Raw genomic sequence first — 22,239 nt, 5'->3', positions numbered from 1 at the left:
GAGCATCAAGCATTGGGATACGATGGCATTCACCAACCAAGTCAGCGAGCCTGACCACCGGATCCCCTGAGTCGCCTCTTACGACTTGGGTTGCTGAAGACTAATTCTGACCCGGATAGCCCGAAGGAGCCGTGATGTCAGATTCTGTGACGGTTCTATATGACAGTCAAGTGAGACGGCTTCCATTCAATAATTATTGACGGCTGTATTGTTTTAGATCTGGTTCCATTGTTTTCAAGGCTAAACGTTGGGGCAACATGTATATGAATACCCACTGATCCGAGGCGTCGCGATGATTCTCCTATATTATAAGTCGTTCCGCCCTAGCCGTTCTCGAAGACCGTGTTCGTCGTGGGAATACTCAGCACCATTGTGATCAACGTCTTTCCTGACATAGATCGATACATCCACTTGAACAATGAGAAATAATTGATAAACTTGTGTACCGTTTTCTGTCAATTGTTGCTAGTCTACCAAGTATGCCACAATACGTCGTTGTCATCGTCCTCACCTCCGACTACAAGGTAACAGAAGAATGGGGTCGAAGTTGTTGTGGTTTTCGAAATTCTTAATAAACCTGTTACTGTCAGGATGTGTTATGTACCTTGACAGTAAATATAGACCTTGTTATTGACCACATCGGTCTCATGATTGGGAAACAAAAGTCATCCTTCAAATATTATAGCATTCAGATAGTTCAATATACATCAGCTATCAGTGTATACTTCATTATACTTTTCATTTCATCCGCTTCCCGTTCCGTATATTCCCCTTCCCATACAGCATATACCTGTTCCAGTACCATATACAGTAAACTACGGTTATAACGAACACAAAGGGTATTAGTTCGATATAACCGTAGTTCGTTATAAGCAGATATACAGAAAATGGCCGGGACAAAAGCATATGTTCGTTATATCCGTCAGTTCGTTATAAGCGTGTTCGTTTTAAACGTAGTTTACTGTATACATTTCCTGTATTTGCATATACCTCATATACAACATCCATACCGTATAGACCCATTTCATACCATATATACATCTTCCCATATCGCATATACTTTTTAACCCATCACATCTAACTTTCACATATATTCGTCTTCCCCTACCGTATATACCTCTTCCCAAACCGCATATAACGCTTCTCATAGTATATATACATCTTCCCATACTGCATATACCGCTTCCCCTACTGCATATACTTCTTCATAACTCATTTCCCTTTTCCGATATACCTTTTCCGCATATACCGCTTCCCATTCAGCATAAACATTTTAAATACCGATATACCGCTTCCCATACCGCAAATACTACTTCGCATACCGCATATTCCGCTCTCATTTCGTAAATACCCGTTCAATACCGTATACACGCTTCCATACCGTATATACCCCTTCCATACCGTATATACCCCTTCCATACCGTATATATCCCTTCCATACCGTATATATCCCTTCCAAGCCGTATATAACCCTTCCATACCGTATATACCCCTTCCAAGCCGTATATAACCCTTCCATACCGTAAATACCCCTTCCATACCGTATATACCCCTTCCATACCGTAAATACCCCTTCCATAACGCATATACCCCTTCCATACCGTATATACCCCTTCCATACCGTAAATAAACCTTCCATACCGTAAATAAACCTTCCATACCGTAAATAAACCTTCCATACCGCATATACCCCTTCCATACCGTATATACCCCTTCCATACCGTATATACCCCTTCCATACCGTATTTACCCCTACCATACCGTAAATACCCCTTCCATACCGTATATACCCCTTCCATACCGTAAATACCCCTTCCATAACGCATATACCCCTTCCATACCGTATATACCCCTTCCATAACGCATATACCCCTTCCATACCGTATATAACCCTTCCATACCGTAATTACCCCTTCCATAGGGTATATACCCCTTCCATGCCGCATATACCCCTTCCATGCCGCATATACCCCTTCCATACCGCATATACCCCTTCCATACCGTAAATACCCCTACCATACCGTATCTACCTCTCCAATACCGCATATACGTCTTCAATACGTACATACTAATTGCATACCGTATATAACTTTGCTCATACCGCATATACCTTTTCCAATACCGTGCATACCCCTTCCATACCGTATCTACCCCATCGAATTCGATAACGTATCTACACCTTCAATACCGTATATACCCCTTCCATTGCTCACATCACCTTCCATACCGTATATATCCCTTCTATACTATATATACCCATATCCCCAACAAAACTTACATATACTATCCATCAACGCCAGTACAACTATCATACAAAGAAACCCACATTCACATATACTCCCAATCCTCTACGTAACAACATAATCCTGGATTTTTTTTTCAGCAAATATCGACTCCACCCCCACCCCTACCCCCACCCCAACCCCAACCCCAACCCCAACCTCCAACCCCACCCACCAACAAAAAAAACTAAAAAGACTAAGTAACATACTCTTCTATATTGCTTATGTTATGTACTCAGACACAACTGCCCGCGACACTGATCAGGTTTATGTATGTGGACAATTCCAAATACCAACCTGTTGCTACATTGTTGTTTGGTATTCAAGTTTACGAGCAACACAATTGTGTCTTCATTTGGAACGATAGTTTCACGGATGACTGCTGTGGCCATTGTCCACAGAATGACACACACAGGTGCTGTGGTCGCACATCCTTCCCTCGTTATATCCTGTATGCAGGTTTTGCTATGTCGCCGTGTTATGGAATGTCGTTCTAACCAATATAAGCACCCAATTGTATGATTTATGAATGAATAATTGACGAACTGAAGGTACCGATCAGCGTCATATCCTGTAGACATTATTTTGGTATTATCTAGTTTGAATACCAGCTTCTGTCCGTGACGAGTAGGTCGTGCGACCGATGCTTTGTTTTACTTGGAGCTAGGCGTGTGCTGCCTGCCTTATATGGCATGAAGCTATCGATTAGTTGGAACCTGTGTTCGTCAACACTAAAGTGGTACTAGTAGCTGCCACTTTCAGTGTCTCCGCCTGGCTTTACTGTCCATTGATTTGTATCGAACGCTCAGGTGTGAGGGAAGCAGTAACACCTCTCAGCGTCTATACCCGCTCAGGTGCTAATTAGTCCACCTGTCCCATCATTGAATGCCCGACAGGGAGACACGATATTTGACCTGTGCCAAACTTTCTCCTGTTTCCTCTCGAACAGGTGAGAGGGAATATTTGGTCCCGTGAACGCCTGTTGTAGCCTGGGTGTGCGGACGTAGGTCTGTCGCTTGATATTGTGACACTACCCTTACCATCACCTTGTCACCATGGCGACAGAAACAGCATGCCAGTCAGCTTCAGAGGGAATCGGTAACATGATATAATTTACATCATTTGCATAATAAGTGCCTTGACATGCGCACTTGAGCCCTGCCTTATTAATGATAGATTGGCTTAAAGAGAATACCTGCCTGATATACGTGGTTGGAGTTAGAAGAACTGACAGCTGAGAAGACCTAGGGAAATACAAGCCAAGAGAGCCTATGTGTTTACAGAACTGACTTCAAACATGGATACCTGTCCGGTCACCTCGCCAGGTGTGGCAACGCATCGCTGACATACCTGGTCGTGTATCTACCCGAGAACTAAGGTGTCACTTCAACCAACATGCCCGGGGCGAGACGTGGGCTTGTGGCCCCCCAGAACACCTTTCTTGAAAACATCATCCGTCGATCCAATGGCCAACGTAAGTACCAACACACATATACACACACCTCTCCATAGTAACACATGTATGGTTGATTGTCAGCTAGGTACTGTCGGTGTTTGTGTGTGTTTAATAGGGTATTTATTCCGGAGTTTGACAGTTGTCACAACATTTGATGAGTTTTATTACAGATTTGTCAGGTAGCTATGACCTTGTGGACAGCGTACCTTTATGGTCATCGGACCTTCGATCAGGTATTTTCCGCCATCATGGATTTGCCAGCGAACACGGCACTGCTAGCCATCAAAGGCAGTCGATCATTATTAAGGGACATAATGTCATCGAAGCACACAGGCGACGGTAATGTCGGAAAGACGAGTGACAAGGGAAAAGCACCTGAACTATCTTTCAACAGTGTTCTACACAGCCTTATAATACAACAGGCAGAACCGCTGTCGTATTTAGGGTAGTGTGTGAATATGAGTTGTTTAATGGTTTAAAAGCTTTAAAGGCAGTATAAGAATTATGTTTGAAAAACACGACAATCGACGAACATACAAATTAATTATAAAGGAATTGACGATATTGTTTAGAAGTGCTGTGAAAATTTAACCGATGTGTAAAATTTTAATTTCAAACCCTAAATTAATTTTTTGTTATTTTGCTTAAATCGTAATAGAATTGGTATCTATTTAAATTGAATGTAACAGCGGTGGAAAATATAGTTACAGCGATTACCAGTCAACAATCATTGGCTGTATGTTATAGCATACAGACTAAAGAAGACATAACAACCCATGCTTGCCGTAGAAGGCGACTTTGCTTGTCGTAAGAGGCGACTAACGGGATCGGGCGGTCAGTTTCGCTGACTTGGTTGATGCATGTCATCGTATCCCAATTGCGTGGATCAGTTCTAATGATGTCAATCACTGGATTCTCTGGTCCAGACTCAATCATTTACAGACCCCCGTCATATGGCTGTAATATTGCTGAGTGCGGCGTTAAACAAAAAACAAATAAACAATGTATCTGAAAAGTTTTCTCTGTAAACAAAATAGTGTATATTTGCTCACAAGTATCCTGAAAAATTATAGCCTTTAATGCCCAAGTGACATACTCATTCGATCATGTAATTTAAGCATAAGTAGAAAAATATGTCACATATCTGCAACTGGTGTATTGTTGTTTTCTTTAATCCACTTAACATCTCTAAAATATATGTTCCCATGCAGTCTCATGTTATTGCATATGTCGATTTAAATAAAGTTAATGATTACAAAGTTGTAAAAAACCCCGTTCATATGTACACTAAGTATGACTTTCAGTGACGCATACAAATGGCTACATTAAAATTAGATAAGTCATGTAATGGAGATAATTAAACAAAGTCATATATCATATGCTGATATTGATTGTCGAAGATGAGACAACAATAACGGTATTTAGATCAATCGTCTCTCAAACCAGGACACAAAAACAACTTGAAAAGTACGAACTGCTGTCGATTTCAGGGGGAGCGCGCTCTGTGTTTATCGCACCCCCCGCAAAGCGGCGTCCGCTGGGCTTAAATAGAGGCCATTGCGCTCTTCATGTGTAAATAACAATGGTCATACCAATGACGCTCATACATATACGACTCGAGTTATTTAGAAACTCATTAATAAGGACAAATGTAACAATGTCACAAGCAATGTAACAACAGTATTCACACAAATCACCAACAACTCGTCTCTTCCTTAACGTAGAGGAATGACGTCAAGCGTTAAATTGTATACGTTGAACGTCTATTACATGTTTAAATGATGAGTTGGTGAGTTGTTTGTGATTACATAATTGGTATTATGTTTTGTACCATATGTTGCAAATGAAACCAATGTTACGGAACTCGTGTGTCATAGCTAACCTGATTGCTATCCTGCTTACATGATGTACCGTGACGTGACGCAGTTTGTGTTTTCAGAATTCGAAAACGCTATTGTAACTGTTGACTCGGCAATGATTTCAGTGCGTTCTGTTGTGTTACTGCCCGGAACGACCTGCGTTACACAATTGATTGATAAAATATTCTTTCGTCATTCTGTTCAAAACTCAAGTGGCTTTTTTTACAAATCGATTTATTTAAATGTAACAATTTTCTACACGGGGAAAGATTTTAGTTGACAAGTCTGAACGCGCGAGATGACGTTATATTGAAAATGCCGTTGCTAATGCTGCGTTTCTCGGGCAAACAGGAGTGACATCATTTACTGTCAACAATCCTTGACTCCAGACCTCCCCCCTCCCCTATAGTCAGAGGGAGTGTCAATACGTGATGAAAGATCACCTTAGGTCATAGACCTGTCCGTGTTTAGAATTTCTGCGAATCTGCCAAAGTCCTAAATCTACCATTGCTAGTAGTTTGTCGTTGGATCACTTCCGACATTATTCATAAAATATGTTTTCAACATTGAAACTGGCGCTTTAATATGAGTCCGAAAATGTTCTTATTAAATGTGGCCCTTGGGATACGCGCATTCAGTGTTCCTGGCAATACGACTGTTGTGTCTCTGGATCAGCCATACATGTACCACTGCTTGTGTGTCCGGTAGTTGGACAAAGTTCTCCTTGGTACACTTTGAACCAAAGCCCTCCTGAGACTATTTCTGCATTTTGAGCCACAGAAAGACACCCCAGTCAATATCCCCTTCCATACTTTAAACATATAGAGCACAAAGAACATGAAAACAAATTATTTAGCGTTAAATTCTTACATCTTGCCTTGGTATACACTGTGATCGTTGACAAATAACCGTGCATTACCAATATATCACAACTCTAGTTTTGATAGGGAAAATCAGATATGTCATTCCATATAAATTATACCCTTGCCATATTTCTTGCCAGTTTTGTGTATCATAGAACGATAAAAATATCCCTATGAAAAGCTGAGTAGTATATGTATTGTTTTAGTCTCGAAGTTAGTTTCTGATCAGGACCATGTCTGTGTAACAATAGATGCTAACCTCCCTTTAATGATATGATGTCGGACACCTTCCATCTGACGTTTTCCTTCGGTTAATCATTGCTTGCACTTTTTTATGCAATTGTTTGAGTGGCGGGTGCTAGAACCCGACATTCTTACCCTTTTAGCGAACACCTGGTGCCATTGCTGAATTTCAGTGATCCAATAATATAATTTTCACCACTATTTTGCCTTTCACGCATGTGGAATCTGTTACGCAAGATAATCGAGTTAAATATTTTCCACTGTTGACGTTTTATATTTGTGCAGTAGAACATGGATATAGCGAACAGTAAGGGACCGGAGAAATCAGTTCGTTATATTCGTTGTTCGTTATACACGATTTCGCTCGGAAACGTCCGCCATCTTGGCTAAAACAAAATACAATACACGTTTATACACGTTTCCTCCCTCATCAACAGTGATTCAGTTAAAAAAGTACCAACATTTTAATGCAATGGTCGGACGAAATTGTATCTGAAATTATTATTTGATCAGAATTGAGATTAACATAATCGCTGTAGAGAGTTTGTTATGTACGTAAAATTTATATGATAATATATAGGAGATTAATCGGGGATGTTTCATCTGTATCTGTACATCTGATGGGCCTAGTTGTTCGCGTTCGCTCGTCTCACCGACGACCTGAGTTCGATTCACTGCATGTTCTATTTGTACTGCTCATAAGAGAGGAATGTTACCAACATAAAAGCGACAAAATTCTTTTCCATATTCATAAGAAAGATGTGCCTAAAGCAGTGTCGACTGCCCTAATCCGACTATATCATGAGCATGTGTTTATGAATCACTATTTCATAGTGATGGTACCAAGTGTTCGCGAAAAGGTGAGCGTATCCTGTCCCATCGTTGGCACCCGTCACAAACACATGCAAAGGCAAATCATTTCTTCACGAACTCACTGGCAGTACTTAAACTGACGAAATAACAATGTCGTGACCTTTGAAACATCATACCTATTTAGCGAAGATGTGTATTCATCTTGATATTGTTGACTCGAATCTGGTCATCTTGGCCACATTAACACGTAATATTTACAGGAATTCTTTTACAAAAATGTGATTTGCAATGGAATTATAAAAAAACAATCATCAAATATCAGCCTCCTTTGGGAACTGAAACGGGATCAAATTCAAACTGGTTTTCCTTTGTTATGAATAAAAAAAGCAGAACGCAGAACAAAATAATGGGGGAAAGTTATATTGAAATCATAAAACAACAGCTGTGCTCTCATTGGATGTTTTAATTGTGTTCTTAGAAGAGCACAGAGAAAAAGAAATGTTCGAAACGATGTTCAGGTGGCATGGTCATACTTCTGCTGATTCCACAGAATGGTTTTATGCCGACTCTGTGACAAGGAAGAAAGCAAAAATTCAATGTAATTGTCATTCGAAACGCCAGAGAATCAGCCAGTCTACCTAACCTTTCGCGAGACAAAGTAGAATCTAGGAGTTTTATAATTATTTAATGTTTTCAATGCGGTGTCGGGTGTATTGACGTCAGAGGTGAGATGATGAATGAGGAGACGTGCTCAGACACAAATGTAGGTTCATGGAGATAATTGTCAGGTGTTTCATTCTGGACATCGCACGACGCAGTATATCTGGTGGAGCTTATTTTTTAGAGAATATGTGCAACATGGTTCGGCCGGCTTTGTCATTGGTAGCAGACAATATGTTTTAGAGTGAGTGGAAATGTCTGGAATATTCCAACCACATATAACGATATATCACTTTATGTGAGAACCTACACGTATTAGCTGGTTCAGTAACATTTGTCAACATCTGTGCCAGTATTTTTAAATGTCAAACCCGGTACTAAATCCCGAAAGCCTGCATATGTCAGATGAGTTATGATAAACTTGTCATATACATTCCCCCTATATTTCAATATAGGAATCGTCATATAAGTTATAAGGAATATGGATGATACATACATAGGACTAGAACATCGTAGGGGTTGCAAGGATCAACTGTTGGTTTACAAAATAATCCTTGAAGAGGTTAAAACTTACCACCGCACCCTCTCAATGTGTTGGATAGACTTAGAGAAGCTTATGATTCTGTACCTCACGAATGGATTCTGAAGTCACTGGAATGCATTGACCTCCCCGAGCGACTCCTTGTTTTACTTCTTAATGAATTGCTCAACTTGAGATGTATTGACAGGGGCAGGCGGTGACTTCGGAACCTATTTCTATAAGAAGAGGAATAGTTCAGGCGGATTCTTTTAGTCCATAACTTTTCTCTTTTTTGTCACTAAATCCTTTTAGGTTAGCGATGCAGGTTAGAGACAAACTCCAGAATGCCCATATCAAAGACAAACTTCGGACAGATTGCAAATGTAGACTAAAGAAAATCTTAGGTTTAGAGCTGAACGCTCGCTATAAAGCCAAAGCCAAAAATAGTCAAGGGGTTCGTCCTTTCGTATTCTTCTGTTGTTGATTGGACGAAAGAAGAAATTCAGGGTATTGACACCCTCGCACGAAGAATCACCCTCGCTCTTCAATCAATCGCTTATATATACCAATTATGATGGGAGGGCGTGGGTTGATTAACGTTGAGGCTCTTCATTATAGAATTGTATTGTGAACTTTTGCACACATTTATGTATCCGATTATCCTCTTGTGAAGCATGTCAAGACTCATGATCAAAACAAGGCATTCCACAGTTTTCTTAAACGAGCCAAGGATGTGGGGCATAATCTCAATGTCAGTGTTGATTTAGGGGATGGTTCTGTACTGCTGGATGGTAGAGACATGAGTGTTAACAATCCGAAGTGCCATATCAAATCGGCTCGGATTCCGTTTTTTCAGGGAGAGGCTATCTGAACGACCACTGCATCGCGTTTATGTGCAGTGTCTCGAGAAGATCAGCAACCCTGCAGAGTCCATCTCTTGGAGGAAGTCGGCTGGCCTGAAAAGTGAAACAGAAGGCTTTCTGTTTGCTGCTCAGGACCAGTCACTTTCCACTCGAAACCGTCAATGTGTAATTTTGCATGAAAATGTAGATTTTGCAGTGAATGTAATGATACTGTCCAACACATTGTCAGTGGATGCCCAGCTTTGGCACAAACACAGTGTCTTAAACGGCATGCTTGAGTGGCTCGATCATTTTATCACCATCTTCGCCATGCTTGTGGTTTTGACACAGAGGCCCATCCATGGTACGACCCAGAATATGTAGAGGGTGTCATGGAAAATGATAAATACACAATTCTTTGGAATAGTCCCGTTTATAGCCTCAGACGTATCCATGCCAACACACCTGATCTTGTCCTTTTTGATAAATCCAAAGAAAGCATTTATATCATTGAATTTTTTGTCCCTTTTGACACTAATGTGATTGGCAAGGAAAAACATGGCAAATATACGGACCTCGCTTTCGAAATGTCACGTTTGCATCCCAAGTACCAAGGTGTCTGACTCCCCATTGTACTCGGTGCCTTAGGTTTGGTAGCTCCGAATCTGTTGACTGACATTGGGAGGGTTTGCTACCGGGAATACATCCCTTCTGACAATCTGGGTAATGCAGAAGGCTGCAGTGTTGGGGAGTCTTCACATTCTCCGAAAAGTTCTGGGTGGATATGACTAGGCAGCGCTTCCTGGGAGAAGTCCAATTTGCTGTCTGGGCTGCGTGTAGAGGGGGCAAGGGCCCTGAGCTGATGATGAGCCTAACCAGCCTGACTGTGCCAGGATCACCCAAACCCTCTTTGCTGCATTTTTTTTATTTTAATGTGTAAATAATAATAATAATAATAATAATAATAATGATGATGATGATGATGATGATGATGACGACGACGACGACGACGATGATAATAATCGATGATGATGATGACGATGACGATGACGATGACGATGACGACGATGATGATGATGATGATAATGATGATGACGACGACGACATCAAGAATAATGACGACGACTACTTATTTTCCTGCTGGTATTATCAGAAAGGCTGTTTTCGGGTGAGTAAGCTTCGTTCAACGCCATTTGAATGTTATACTAGTGTCATGGTACAGTATATGAATACTTATAAAAGACTGAACCTGAATTATTGAGTACATGATGGCAACTTTACCATGCCAGAGCATTTATATTTGTTACAACACAGCTGCTGAATAATTTAAAGGGACGACGTGTTACAATTGAGAAGTTCAGATCAGGGTTAAACTGAAGCGCATTCCTTATATTATGAAATGTAATATTTCGGAATCAGTTCCCAACAACTCTAAAGTGACTTTTAGGATAGTTTTACCAGAGTCTTGTTTTTACTGCTCACTCAAAATATTTTTTTCATTAAAAAATAATAATTCTACAACACAGTTGCTTTTAAGTCAGTCTGAAAATTATATAGGGACGATGTGTTACAATCGAGAAGTAAAAAGATCAGGGTTAAATGGTAGAGCATTCCTTATGTTATGAAATGTAATATTCCGGAATCATTTCCCAACAACTCTACAGTGACTATTAGGATAGTTTTGTTTTGACTGCTCACTCAAAATATTTTGTTTTCATTAAAAAATAAAAATTCTTCGTGGAGCCCTGTAATATCCCCGTAATGGCCACTGTACATCCTTAGGATGCGGAGACTATGAGTCATTGATCGCTACTAGGATACGGCTTTCATATCATGAACTTTGTTTCAGCTTATTGTAATAAGGCTGGTTCTCATTAGACGCTTGTATTCCCTTATGGACAGAAATCCACTAATGCACCTACTGTGAGTATTCACGAAATTCATTAGAGTCGGTTTCTCATTATTGATGATAATGTACATAATCCACGATCGAAACACGTGAAATCATGACATATCACCGCAGTCGGAATGAAACTGCCTTGTCCAAAGTGTTCGTGTTTAGATGATGACAAAGGGGTTTCACCTCGCTCTTGGTTTAAGGCGTTCGCATTAATCAACTGGAATGATCTCTTCTCAATATGATAGTGACCGCCTCCGTGGTCTAGTGGTAGAGCGTCCGCCCGGAGAGCGGAAGGGCCTGGGTTCGATCCCCGGCCGCGTCATACCAAAAGACGTTAAAAGATGGTACTTGTTGTTACCCTGTCTGGCGCTCGGTATTAAGGGGCTAAACAAGGACTGGTCGGCTGGGAGTCAGTATACTGTGTCTGAGTGGGGTATTCATGTTAAACTGCGGCATGGTGTCGGCATCAGTCCGGATTAGTACAAGCAGGCACAAACACAAACACAAACACACACACACCCACACACGCACGCACGCACGCACGCACGCACGCGCATGCACGTCGCTATATAAGTGCAATAATCTTGGACGCGACGTTAAACCCAATTTCACCTCACCTCACCTCAAATATTATGATATGCTCTCGTCTCTATTTACGTGTTTAAACGCCGAAGACATGGGGCGACTCCCCGCATGGGTACAATGTGTGAAGCACATTTCTTGTGTCACCGCCGTAACGTTGCTGGAGTTTTGCTATAATGCTATAATGATATTACCCTCTAACAAAGATTATACTGGAGAAACGTGAATACCAATATATGTTTTACAAATAAACTAAACGCACTTTAACATAGCCAAAAGATCAGAATAGGTCTACACGTGTGCAATACATGACCCCGTCTTGCACCCTGGCGACCCGTCAATATGTCTAACCCTTGTGTCTACACGTGTGTAATACATGCAGTCTTGCCCTGTCTTGCACCCTGGCGTACCGTCAATATGTCTAACCCTTGTGTCTACACGTGTGTAATACATGCAGTCTTGCCCCGTCTTGCACCCTGGCTTACCGTCAATATGTCTAACCCTTGTGTCTACACGTGTGTAATACATGCAGTCTTGCCCTGTCTTGCACCCTGGCGACCCGTCAATATGTCTAACCCTTGTGTCTACACTTGTGTAATACATGACCCCGTCTTGCACCCTGGCGACCCGTCAATATGTCTAACCCTTGTGTCTACACTTGTGTAATACATGCAGCCTTGCCCCGTCTTGCACCCTGGCGTACCGTCAATATGTCTAACCCTTGTGTCTACACGTGTGTAATACATGCAGTCTTGCCCTGTCTTGCACCCTGGCGTACCGTCAATATGTCTAACCCTTGTGTCTACACTTGTGTAATACATGCAGTCTTGCCCTGTCTTGCACCCTGGCGTACCGTCAATATGTCTAACCCTTGTGTCTACACGTGTGTAATACATGCAGTCTTGCCCTGTCTTGCACCCTGGCGTACCGTCAATATGTCTAACCCTTGTGTCTACACGTGTGCAATACATGACCCCGTCTTGCACCCTGGCGACCCGTCAATATGTCTAACCCTTGTGTCTACACTTGTGTAATACATGCAGTCTTGCCCCGTCTTGCACCCTGGCGTACCGTCAATATGTCTAACCCTTGTGTCTACACGTGTGTAATACATGCAGTCTTGCCCTGTCTTGCACCCTGGCGTACCGTCAATATGTCTAACCCTTGTGTCTACACGTGTGCAATACATGACCCCGTCTTGCACCCTGGCGACCCGTCAATATGTCTAACCCTTGTGTCTACACTTGTGTAATACATGCAGTCTTGCCCCGTCTTGCACCCTGGCGACCCGTCAATATGTCTAACCCTTGTGTCTACACTTGTGTAATACATGCAGTCTTGCCCTGTCTTGCACCCTGGCGTACCGTCAATATGTCTAACCCTTGTGTCTACACGTGTGCAATACATGCAGTCTTGCACCCTGGCGTACCGTCAATATGTCTAACCCTTGTGTCTACACGTGTGCAATACATGACCCCGTCTTGCACCCTGGCGTACCGTCAATATGTCTAACCCTTGTGTCTACACTTGTGTAATACATGCAGTCTTGCCCTGTCTTGCACCCTGGCGTACCGTCAATATGTCTAACCCTTGTGTCTACACGTGTGCAATACATGCAGTCTTGCACCCTGGCGTACCGTCAATATGTCTAACCCTTGTGTCTACACGTGTGCAATACATGGCCCCGTCTTGCACCCTGGCGTACCGTCAATATGTCTAACCCTTGTGTCTACACGTGTGTAATACATGCAGTCTTGCCCCGTCTTGCACCCTGGCGACCCGTCAATATGTCTAACCCTTGTGTCTACACGTGTGTAATACATGCAGTCTTGCCCCGTCTTGCACCCTGGCGTACCGTCAATATGTCTAACCCTTGTGTCTACACTTGTGTAATACATGCAGTCTTGCCCTGTCTTGCACCCTGGCGTACCGTCAATATGTCTAACCCTTGTGTCTACACTTGTGCAATACATGCAGTCTTGCACCCTGGCGTACCGTCAATATGTCTAACCCTTGTGTCTACACGTGTGCAATACATGGCCCCGTCTTGCACCCTGGCGTACCGTCAATATGTCTAACCCTTGTGTCTACACGTGTGCAATACATGACCCCGTCTTGCACCCTGGCGTACCGTCAATATGTCTAACCCTTGTGTCTACACTTGTGTAATACATGCAGTCTTGCCCTGTCTTGCACCCTGGCGTACCGTCAATATGTCTAACCCTTGTGTCTACACGTGTGTAATACATGCAGTCTTGCCCCGTCTTGCACCCTGGCGTACCGTCAATATGTCTAACCCTTGTGTCTACACGTGTGCAATACATGACCCCGTCTTGCACCCTGGCGACCCGTCAATATGTCTAACCCTTGTGTCTACACGTGTGTAATACATGCAGTCTTGCCCCGTCTTGCACCCTGGCGTACCGTCAATATGTCTAACCCTTGTGTCTACACGTGTGCAATACATGCAGTCTTGCACCCTGGCGTACCGTCAATATGTCTAACCCTTGTGTCTACACGTGTGCAATACATGGCCCCGTCTTGCACCCTGGCGTACCGTCAATATGTCTAACCCTTGTGTCTACACGTGTGTAATACATGCAGTCTTGCCCCGTCTTGCACCCTGGCGACCCGTCAATATGTCTAACCCTTGTGTCTACACGTGTGTAATACATGCAGTCTTGCCCCGTCTTGCACCCTGGCGTACCGTCAATATGTCTAACCCTTGTGTCTACACTTGTGTAATACATGCAGTCTTGCCCTGTCTTGCACCCTGGCGTACCGTCAATATGTCTAACCCTTGTGTCTACACTTGTGCAATACATGCAGTCTTGCACCCTGGCGTACCGTCAATATGTCTAACCCTTGTGTCTACACGTGTGCAATACATGGCCCCGTCTTGCACCCTGGCGTACCGTCAATATGTCTAACCCTTGTGTCTACACGTGTGCAATACATGACCCCGTCTTGCACCCTGGCGTACCGTCAATATGTCTAACCCTTGTGTCTACACGTGTGTAATACATGCAGTCTTGCCCCGTCTTGCACCCTGGCGACCCGTCAATATGTCTAACCCTTGTGTCTACACGTGTGCAATACATGACCCCGTCTTGCACCCTGGCGACCCGTCAATATGTCTAACCCTTGTGTCTACACTTGTGTAATACATGCAGTCTTGCCCTGTCTTGCACCCTGGCGTACCGTCAATATGTCTAACCCTTGTGTCTACACGTGTGTAATACATGCAGTCTTGCCCCGTCTTGCACCCTGGCGTACCGTCAATATGTCTAACCCTTGTGTCTACACGTGTGCAATACATGACCCCGTCTTGCACCCTGGCGACCCGTCAATATGTCTAACCCTTGTGTCTACACGTGTGTAATACATGCAGTCTTGCCCCGTCTTGCACCCTGGCGACCCGTCAATATGTCTAACCCTTGTGTCTACACGTGTGCAATACATGACCCCGTCTTGCACCCTGGCGACCCGTCAATATGTCTAACCCTTGTGTCTACACTTGTGTAATACATGCAGTCTTGCCCTGTCTTGCACCCTGGCGACCCGTCAATATGTCTAACCCTTGTGTCTACACTTGTGTAATACATGCAGTCTTGCCCTGTCTTGCACCCTGGCGTACCGTCAATATGTCTAACCCTTGTGTCTACACTTGTGTAATACATGCAGTCTTGCCCTGTCTTGCACCCTGGCGTACCGTCAATATGTCTAACCCTTGTGTCTACACGTGTGTAATACATGCAGTCTTGCCCTGTCTTGCACCCTGGCGTACCGTCAATATGTCTAACCCTTGTGTCTACACGTGTGCAATACATGACCCCGTCTTGCACCCTGGCGACCCGTCAATATGTCTAACCCTTGTGTCTACACGTGTGTAATACATGCAGTCTTGCCCCGTCTTGCACCCTGGCGTACCGTCAATATGTCTAACCCTTGTGTCTACACGTGTGCAATACATGACCCCGTCTTGCACCCTGGCGACCCGTCAATATGTCTAACCCTTGTGTCTACACGTGTGTAATACATGCAGTCTTGCCCCGTCTTGCACCCTGGCGTACCGTCAATATGTCTAACCCTTGTGTCTACCCGTGTGTAATACATGCAGTCTTGCCCCGTCTTGCACCCTGGCGACCCGTCAATATGTCTAACCCTTGTGTCTACACTTGTGTAATACATGCAGTCTTGCCCTGTCTTGCACCCTGGCGTACCGTCAATATGTCTAACCCTTGTGTCTACACGTGTGTAATACATGCAGTCTTGCCCCGTCTTGCACCCTGGCGTACCGTCAATATGTCTAACCCTTGTGTCTACACGTGTGCAATACATGACCCCGTCTTGCACCCTGGCGACCCGTCAATATGTCTAACCCTTGTGTCTACACGTGTGTAATACATGCAGTCTTGCCCCGTCTTGCACCCTGGCGTACCGTCAATATGTCTAACCCTTGTGTCTACACGTGTGCAATACATGACCCCGTCTTGCACCCTGGCGACCCGTCAATATGTCTAACCCTTGTGTCTACACGTGTGTAATACATGCAGTCTTGCCCTGTCTTGCACCCTGGCGTACCGTCAATATGTCTAACCCTTGTGTCTACACGTGTGCAATACATGACCCCGTCTTGCACCCTGGCGACCCGTCAATATGTCTAACCCTTGTGTCTACACGTGTGTAATACATGCAGTCTTGCCCTGTCTTGCACCCTGGCGTACCGTCAAAATGTCTAACCCTTGTGTCTACACGTGTGCAATACATGACCCCGTCTTGCACCCTGGCGTACCGTCAATATGTCTAACCCTTGTGTCTACACTTGTGTAATACATGCAGTCTTGCCCCGTCTTGCACCCTGGCGTACCGTCAATATGTCTAACCCTTGTGTCTACACGTGTGTAATACATGCAGTCTTGCCCCGTCTTGCACCCTGGCGTACCGTCAATATGTCTAACCCTTGTGTCTACACGTGTGCAATACATGACCCCGTCTTGCACCCTGGCGACCCGTCAATATGTCTAACCCTTGTGTCTACACGTGTGTAATACATGCAGTCTTGCCCTGTCTTGCACCCTGGCGTACCGTCAATATGTCTAACCCTTGTGTCTACACGTGTGTAATACATGCAGTCTTGCCCTGTCTTGCACCCTGGCGTACCGTCAAAATGTCTAACCCTTGTGTCTACACGTGTGCAATACATGACCCCGTCTTGCACCCTGGCGTACCGTCAATATGTCTAACCCTTGTGTCTACACTTGTGTAATACATGCAGTCTTGCCCTGTCTTGCACCCTGGCGTACCGTCAATATGTCTAACCCTTGTGTCTACACGTGTGTAATACATGCAGTCTTGCCCCGTCTTGCACCCTGGCGTACCGTCAATATGTCTAACCCTTGTGTCTACACGTGTGTAATACATGCAGCCTTGCCCCGTCTTGCACCCTGGCGTACCGTCAATATGTCTAACCCTTGTGTCTACACGTGTGTAATACATGCAGTCTTGCCCTGTCTTGCACCCTGGCGTACCGTCAATATGTCTAACCCTTGTGTCTACACGTGTGCAATACATGACCCCGTCTTGCACCCTGGCGTACCGTCAATATGTCTAACCCTTGTGTCTACACTTGTGTAATACATGCAGTCTTGCCCTGTCTTGCACCCTGGCGACCCGTCAATATGTCTAACCCTTGTGTCTACACTTGTGTAATACATGCAGTCTTGCCCTGTCTTGCACCCTGGCGTACCGTCAATATGTCTAACCCTTGTGTCTACACGTGTGTAATACATGCAGTCTTGCCCCGTCTTGCACCCTGGCGTACCGTCAATATGTCTAACCCTTGTGTCTACACGTGTGTAATACATGCAGTCTTGCCCCGTCTTGCACCCTGGCGTACCGTCAATATGTCTAACCCTTGTGTCTACACGTGTGTAATACATGTACATGACCCCGTCTTGTTCCTGCACGTGTCGTCCCTGGTCTTGCACCTGCACGTGTATAATGCATGACGCCTATGCCCGGTCATGAACGATGGCGAACAGTAGTTGTGTACACAAACAGTCCCTAGTGGTGCTCAGGTTCTTCATTAAGTATCTGTTTGTCCTCGTGAAATATTTAATATTTCCTCGAGGGAAACGTACCCTGTTTTTGCCACAAATCCTAATCAGAACCGGGGTGGGGTATCCCCTGGTACTAACATCGCGTGGAAACATTCTTTTTGTTTTACGCGCAATTTTCACACATGATAAGAGACAGCGGTCTCAGCAGTTTTATACACGGGAAAGTAATTATCCTGACTTGATCACTGACCATCTTTTCCCTGCCACGATCAGCGATATTCCACCTCCTTCCTCACCCGTCGTTTTTCTGTTTTGCCACTGATCAGTGAGATTTTATCATCGCACACTAACAGAGTAAGGAAGCGTCTCAATGAGAAAGGATCGTCTCGTTCAATTATTCAGACGGTACAGCAGTGGACTAATTAGAGAAACACTCGAGATCGACAAAAGTTCAAAGTTCCCGGATGAACATGAATAATTCGGCATTACGCCAAGCTAAATCGCCGATAAGAAACACAGAATCAATGTGAATGGGCTTGAGTTAATTTCTTCGATAAATTATCACTTTGCGACTATTGGCGTTGACGCGAGCGAACTTTGTGTACGAACTTATCCATTAGTTTCATCAGTGTTTCGTGCGTATTGTCGCACAATGTATCGAAAAATATTATTGTTTCAAAATATCTATGATATCTCTGACATACGTTTTTTCTTAATAATATTCGTGATGAAACCCTTGTGCCTATACACTTTGTCATCATGTGAAATTGTCATGACGTTCGCACTGCTTAAGGGGCGGTCGGGTAGCCTCGTGGTCGATTCCCGACATGGGTAAATGTGTGAAGCCCATTCCTGGTGTCCTCTCCGTGATATTGCTGGAATATTGCTTAAAGCGGCGTAAAACTCACTCACTCACTCGCTCTGCTTGATAATGGAGTGTGGTCTAAAACATGGGCCCTGTTTCACAAAGCGATCGTAACACTAGAACTGTCATAAGTCTAAGTATAGGCGTAGGGCTACGATCGGTTTGTAACACGGGCCCCAGGTATTTAGAGGTAATCGTCAATTGAACACTTCATTGAAATAGAACACTCTGCTTTTAGCAATGCACGTGACAAGAGAGTAATATGTTTTTTTAAAACCTCACCGCTACTGCACATGAGATAAATCAATTTTAATTATTTACCAAAGTTCAGGGTACAATACTACTGTTTTAAAATTGTGTTATGGCGTAAAGAAAATGGGACATTTTAACATGAGTGATATGAATAACATCATGTATTGTCATTAATTTGCATCAGATGAAGTCATATCAAACATAGCCTGAGAGTTCATTCGCCTTCCACTTTCACAAACAAGGTATTTCTATGAAAGTATTATTAAAGCTAATCTTGTAATGTCTTTTTCAAATTGTAAAATACACTACTGTTCACAACAAACGTCCTCTCGTCCTTTTAGCGGTCGGGGGTAGTTTATTTTGTGCTGTAGTGTATATGTTGTAATCTAGTGAAACACGATCACAACAATAGGGACTTCATCGCATTATATGAAATGCAGTTATCTCTCCCGTACATTTCTATAGCTGTTGTTAAACACACGTTTTATACCAGTGTATATGAAACACAACCAGACCTAGGTTGCCTAGTGTTAATTGATACATTTTAGCAGATAATAATTGCATACAACTGGGGACGCCAAACATCTGCTGTTATTAACATAATGTAATATAGGATAGTCATATGGGGTATGCGTGCATAGAGTAGCATTAAAAGGTTAGACATAAAAATTAGATAGGTATTCACAAGATAATCGAGTCGTATCAATAATAAAACGGAAAACTGTTATCATTGTTGCGCGACAGTCGTGTTCGTACGGTTCCCGATCGTTTGTTGAATGATTGGACCCGTATTCGTCGTGGACTAACATGCTTGGTCGTGCTGTAGTCTACTCATTCACTGTTCATTATCTCAAAGCATCCCCTCAGCCGTAACATGCGGCGGAACAAAACTGCCGTCCGAAATCAATGTATCGACCTGCTATAGGTTGATAGGTTGTATTCATTGAGTAAGTGCTGTCGCATGTCCTTGGTGATGTGGAAGTGAAGAAATCAGTATTTTTTGTGTGTATACGGTGGATCGGGACAATCTGAGGCACAAACGCACGGGGGGAGGGGAGAGGGGGCGGGGAGACGCGTCGAGGTGAAGTGGTGTATCTTCTGTATCGAGGGTCTGGTGGAGTAAGATGATAAATATATGTAAGAGAGATTGGTTATAGAATTGCTACATACATATCGATATATCGTTGACACTACATACATATCGATATATCGTTGACACTACATACATATCGATATATCGATGACACTATATACATATCGATATATCGATGACACTACATACATATCGATATATCGATGACACTACATGCATATCGATCGTTTGAACATACCAAATTCACACATCAATACCACTGCATAAATATGGATCTCCTGATAACGCCACATCAAGAATACATCATACATATCGACCTCCCAATAACACCACATCAAGAATACATCATACATATCGACCTCCCGATAACGCCACATCAAGAATACATCATACATATCGACCTCCCAATAACGCCACATCAAGAATACATCATACATATCGACCTCCTGATAACGCCACATCAAGAATACATCATACATATCGACCTCCCAATAACGCCACTTCAAGAATACATCATAAATATGGATCTCCTGATAACGCCACATCAAGAATACATCATACATATCGACCTCCCGATAACGCCACATCAAGAATACATCATACATATCGACCTTCCAATAACGCCACATCAAGAATACATCATAAATATGGATCTCCTGATAACGCCACATCAAGAATACATCATACATATCGACCTCCTGATAACGCCACATCAAGAATACATCATACATATCGACCTCCTGATAACGCCACATCAAGAATACATCATACATATCGACCTCCCAATAACGCCTCTTCAAGAATACATCATACATATCGACCTCCCAATAACGCCACTTCAAGAATACATCATACATATCGACCTCCTGATAACGCCACATCAAGATTACATCATACATATCGACCTCCTGATAACCCCACGTCAAGGATCCATCATACGAATCGACCTCCCGATAACGCCACTTCAAGAATACATCATACATATCGACCAGATCACGCTGTATATTAAATCTTTGGAAGCAGAAATGCATTCAAATACACCCAATTGTGTGAATCAGTAATATTGCGTGCATATTATCATACGGATACCAGTGTATGTCTATTGCACTGATAAATGACTAAAACGGCCTGCATATCGACATATCACAGCACAAAAGCACACCAACACACCAAAATGACTGCAGGCTTTTTCAAACTGTTATGTCAGTTAATGCCTATTGAAGCGGTGACATATGTTTGACTATCGCCTAAATGATGCATTGAGATATATTTTTCTCGCTATCATCCATTCATCCACCCCTCCATCACCCACTCACTCACTCACGTAACAATCAGGGCTACCTATTCGTCTATATTATATTTACAATGAAACCTCATAATCTCGAAGACCATCGAAAAGATATCGAGTGACCCGCAGTTCGTTTCAAGCTAACTAATATGAGTCAAGGATTTACCATACAGTAACGTCGTCAGAATTTACTGACTTCATTGGTGTCTTGCACTTATGGTTTTTAAACTTGATGGCATAGAAAAGACTACAAAAATGTCGTCCTAATTCCTTCTTGGAGGATCATCGTCTTTGGTGGCTTTACACAATAGGAAGATATTAAATATCTTATCAAAATGACGTAAGTGTTTGCATGTGACGTTAATCCACGTCTAATGGATATTAGAAGACGTGGTCCTATCATTAAAGAAACACCTCACACATGTACAGTCGCCATGTATCCATGTCTAGTTGGTTTGCACAGCTATTCTCGTCGTAAGGAGACACGAAACAGTATAAAGCGTTGGACACGGTTGAATGGTACAATATGTCTGATATATATACGTAATCAATTGGATGATGTCTAATGCTGATGAAGAGGAACACGCAGCTGGAGACAGTATGGTTGAGTGAAAGGCTAACATCTATCATTCATTCGCAAGTTGATTTCATTGTTGCCC

The 22,239-nt window shown here is 43.1% G+C and overlaps 1 protein-coding gene across 2 annotated transcripts in view; it reads left to right on the top strand.

Moving 5' to 3' along the window:
• The first annotated feature begins 3,181 nt into the window (after nucleotides 1-3,181).
• Nucleotides 3,182-22,239, top strand: part of LOC139443014 (voltage-gated delayed rectifier potassium channel KCNH1-like) — a 60,798-nt gene continuing 41,740 nt past the window's right edge. For both annotated transcript variants that reach the window (XM_071223937.1, XM_071223936.1), the window contains exon 1: nucleotides 3,182-3,756. In XM_071223937.1, the coding sequence (XP_071080038.1) occupies nucleotides 3,678-3,756 (79 nt within the window). In that variant the 5' untranslated portion in view covers nucleotides 3,182-3,677. The remainder of the gene's footprint in view (nucleotides 3,757-22,239) is intronic.

The sequence above is a fragment of the Haliotis cracherodii genome, unplaced genomic scaffold (assembly GCF_022045235.1).
Source record: "Haliotis cracherodii isolate W230 unplaced genomic scaffold, xgHalCrac1.p SCAF_5, whole genome shotgun sequence".
In the NCBI taxonomy this organism is placed as follows: domain Eukaryota; kingdom Metazoa; phylum Mollusca; class Gastropoda; order Lepetellida; family Haliotidae; genus Haliotis; species Haliotis cracherodii.
The sequence above is the reverse complement of the archived record's forward strand: the minus strand, read 5'-3'. Positions and strand labels throughout refer to the sequence as shown.